The sequence below is a fragment of the Hippopotamus amphibius genome, chromosome 3 (genome assembly GCF_030028045.1).
Source record: "Hippopotamus amphibius kiboko isolate mHipAmp2 chromosome 3, mHipAmp2.hap2, whole genome shotgun sequence".
Lineage (NCBI taxonomy): Eukaryota > Metazoa > Chordata > Mammalia > Artiodactyla > Hippopotamidae > Hippopotamus > Hippopotamus amphibius.
In genome coordinates this window covers 107930150-107933762 of record NC_080188.1, presented here as the reverse complement: position 1 = coordinate 107933762, position 3613 = coordinate 107930150, and the positions used below count along the sequence as shown (strand labels likewise).

The 3613-nt window shown below is 38.6% G+C and overlaps 1 protein-coding gene across 1 annotated transcript; it reads left to right on the top strand.

The window, feature by feature from the left end:
• Positions 1-1074: 1074 nt before the first annotated feature.
• LOC130850450 (olfactory receptor 140-like) lies at positions 1075-2001 on the top strand. Its single transcript, XM_057730014.1, has one exon. It carries the CDS (start codon positions 1075-1077, stop codon positions 1999-2001), a length of 927 nt encoding a protein of 308 aa, XP_057585997.1.
• The last annotated feature ends 1612 nt before the right edge of the window (positions 2002-3613 follow it).

The following is a 3613-nucleotide window of genomic DNA, read 5'->3' as shown; positions in this document are numbered from 1 at the left end:
AGATGGCAATTCACCAGCATTTACTCACCACCTAATAGGTTTCAGGCATTGCAGACATCATGCCAGGCACTATGGTAAGTGAGGAAATACAGTTGAATAGCATATGTGTTCTCTTTGGTACCAGGTAGATTGTGTCACCAGTGAATTATATATATTTCTGTAAACCCCTGCTTATGATAAATATTTATTAACCATTTTTTTCTTTCCATATTTATTTATTTATGACATAAATTTATTTATTTATTTATTTATTTATTTATTTATTTATTTATTTAATTGTTTCCTTGGGTCTTTATTGATGCACCCAGGCTTTCTCTAGTTGCAGTGAGCAGGGACTACACTTCATTGCACTCAGGCTTCTCTTTGTGGTAGCTTCTATTGTTGAGGAGCATGGACTCTAGCTGTGCAGACTTCAGTAGTTGTGGTATGCAGAATTTTGAGCACAGGCACAGTAGTTGTGGTACAAAGATGTAGTTGCTCCGCAGCCTGTGGAATCTTTTCAGACCAGGGATCAAACCCGTGTCCCTGCATTGGCAGGTGGATTCTTAACCACTGTGCCACCAGGGAAGTCCTCTTTCCACATTCAGAGATGAGGACTCAGGTGTAAACTCTCATGGGAAAGGCAATAACTCTTGCTTGTGTGTAGCACCTCTCATCTCACAAGCCACCTCTGAGAATTACATTTTGTAACCTCTCAGACACAAAGGGGGCTTGGAAGCTTGGGATACTGAGATGACTTAGCAGAGTCTCATGAAGTTGTAGAAAGGAGGAAAATCCATATCTTATGTAGATAGTCCACTATTTTCTCATTAAATTACACATCAAGTTTTACCCTACAGATATTTCAGAGGTGACAGATACTAGGTGTCTGAAGAGATGGAAAGCATCACAGAGGAAGTAAGGAACAATTGAAACAAGTACTAGGGCAAAAGTGCTAAGGACATGCTCCAGAGATACAGTGACTGCTTTGTTTTTGTTCTACGAAATTCAGACTGTAATACTTTCATGATTAATAGGTATAATTATTTATTCCTTTGTAGGTAATTCAGGCCCCAGGAAGGTGTTACTTCCTAAATGAATGCCCTCATGTCTCCCAACAATGTGACTGAATTTGTTCTCTTGGGACTCACACAGAACCCACACTTGCAGAAAATACTCTTCATTGTCTTTTTGTTCATTTTGCTATTTACTGTGCTGGCCAATCTGCTCATTGGCATTACCATCTCCCTCAGCCCCAGCCTTTCTGCTCCCATGTACTACTTTCTCACTCATGTGTCCATCATAGATGCCTCCTTCACCTCTGTCACCACCCCCAAGTTGATCATTGATCTGCTGTACCAGAGGAGAACCATCTCCTGGGGTGCCTACCTGACTCAGCTCTTTGTGGAGCACTTCTTGGGAGGATCAGAGGTCATCATCCTCACTGTCATGGCCTATGACCACTATGTGGCCATCTGCAAGCCTCTGCACTACACAACCATCATGAGACAGGGGCTCTGCCAGCTCCTGGTGGTGGTGGCCTGGATGGGGGGAATCCTACACACCACTGTGCAGATACTTTTCATGTTGGACTTGACCTTCTGTGGTCCCAATGTCATTGACCACTTCATGTGTGATTTCTTCTCACTGTTGGAACTTGCCTGCAGTGACACCTACTGGCTTGGAATCGTGGTAGCGGCTAACAGTGGGGTCATGTGCTTGCTCATTTTTCTCATGCTACTCATCTCCTACATAGTCATCCTGAGCTCCCTGAAATCCCATGGTTCTGAAGGACGACGCAAAGCCCTCTCTACATGTGGATCCCACTTTACAGTAGCGATACTGTATTTTGGTCCTGGTATATTCACCTACATGCGTCCTGTGGGCACTTACCCTGTGAACAAGTGGGTGACTGTGTTCTTTTCAATTCTCAACCCCATGTTAAATCCTATTGTTTACACAGTGAGAAACACAGAGGTGAAAAGTGCCATGAGGAGTTTGTTGAAGAGAAGTGTAACTTAGGCTGTTCACAATGTCCAGAAGATTTTGATTTAAATACACAGGGCGGTTTGTAGCTGTTTTAAATTGAGATAGAAAGTAAGAAATTTTGCAGATTATTGACAGAAAAAAAATTTAAAAAGGCCCAGAAAATACTATTTGCTGATTATTTAATATTGGCTAGACATATTTTAGGCATTTTAATAACTTTTAATACATTTTCAAGAGGCTTCAATATTCATACTCATAGCTTCAAATTAGGCAATAGAAAGAACACCTATAAACCACTTGTTTGATGATTGTACAGTATGTTTTTCTCAAGAGTCTTGCATCAAGTTTACTAAATTCTTCATATGTTACCTGGGTGAAATTGGGTTTATCCATATGATATAAATCTCAGAAATTCTGTTTTTGCCTAGCCTGTGATAAAGCAAATAAAGAATAGAAGCTCTTCAATAGATACACGGGGAAAGGATTCTTGTGTGAGGGAATCACAGCTGAATTTTTTTGTATTATCAATTTACGAAAAGTAAAAAAGAAGCAACCACAAAAGGGGGAAAGAATATTTCACAGTATAATTGTCTCCTTGACACAAAAAATAAGCCAGAGATTTTGAAATTAGTCTTCATTTACTCTATTTTATTACATATCCTTAGTTGTCTGTGTTATGTTTAGATATATAGATGAGAAAATTACCTGCAATCTTAATAATTCACTCTATCCTTTAAGTAAATGTTGTAATCTGTTGTACCTTTTTCTCACATGTAGCAATATATTTCAGCACTAATAATTTTATCTTATTTTTAAAAGTTCAATTAGTGCCACTTCACTTTAACAAAAGCCCAACATTAATATGACAACAGAATTTATTTTAAAGCAAACATCCCCTTCAGATTTCATTCCCATTAGTGAAAACAAGCACTAATGATGATCTTCATAAAAGCAAATTGGCTAAGGTTAACATTCAGGAAAATTGGGTATACATGCAATGCTCCTCTTTGCAACAGAAGATATCAGGTTATCCTACATTATTACATCACTCTTTATATATCAGAGCTTCTCCAACTATGACACTCCAACTCATCTTTCTTCTCACAAATGTCACTTTGTCCAACTCAATGGTTCACTAGAGCAATTTCTTCCATAATTTGACCTCACAGCATTGCCAGAGCATGGTACTGGCGTTTACTAAGTTGTGCAAATATGTCTCCAGGAGGCAGGAATATACAATGGGGAATAGAGTGCCTCTTCAACAGCATTCCCCTGCACCATATACAAAAATAAAACCAAAGTGGATTAGAGACCTAAATGTAAGACTAGACACTATAAACCTCTTAGAGGACGTCTAGGAGAATTACTCTTTGACAAAAATCAGAGCAATAATTTTGGAACCGTCTCTTGGATTGCCTTTGTTTTATGGAAATAAGAGTGTGAAAAGCTCTTGTGGTCTCAAATGAAAGCCTGGTCATTTCTAAAGTCCTCCTTTTCTTGGGCTTTATTTCTCTAGTCCTTTATTGTCTCAGAACTTGTTAGATTGTGGACAACATGAAAATGAACTCATAAGTGAGGAAAGATGTTGGAACATTTCAATTCAAAGCAAGTTTTAAAGGAGATTTCCACAAACTGGTTATATACA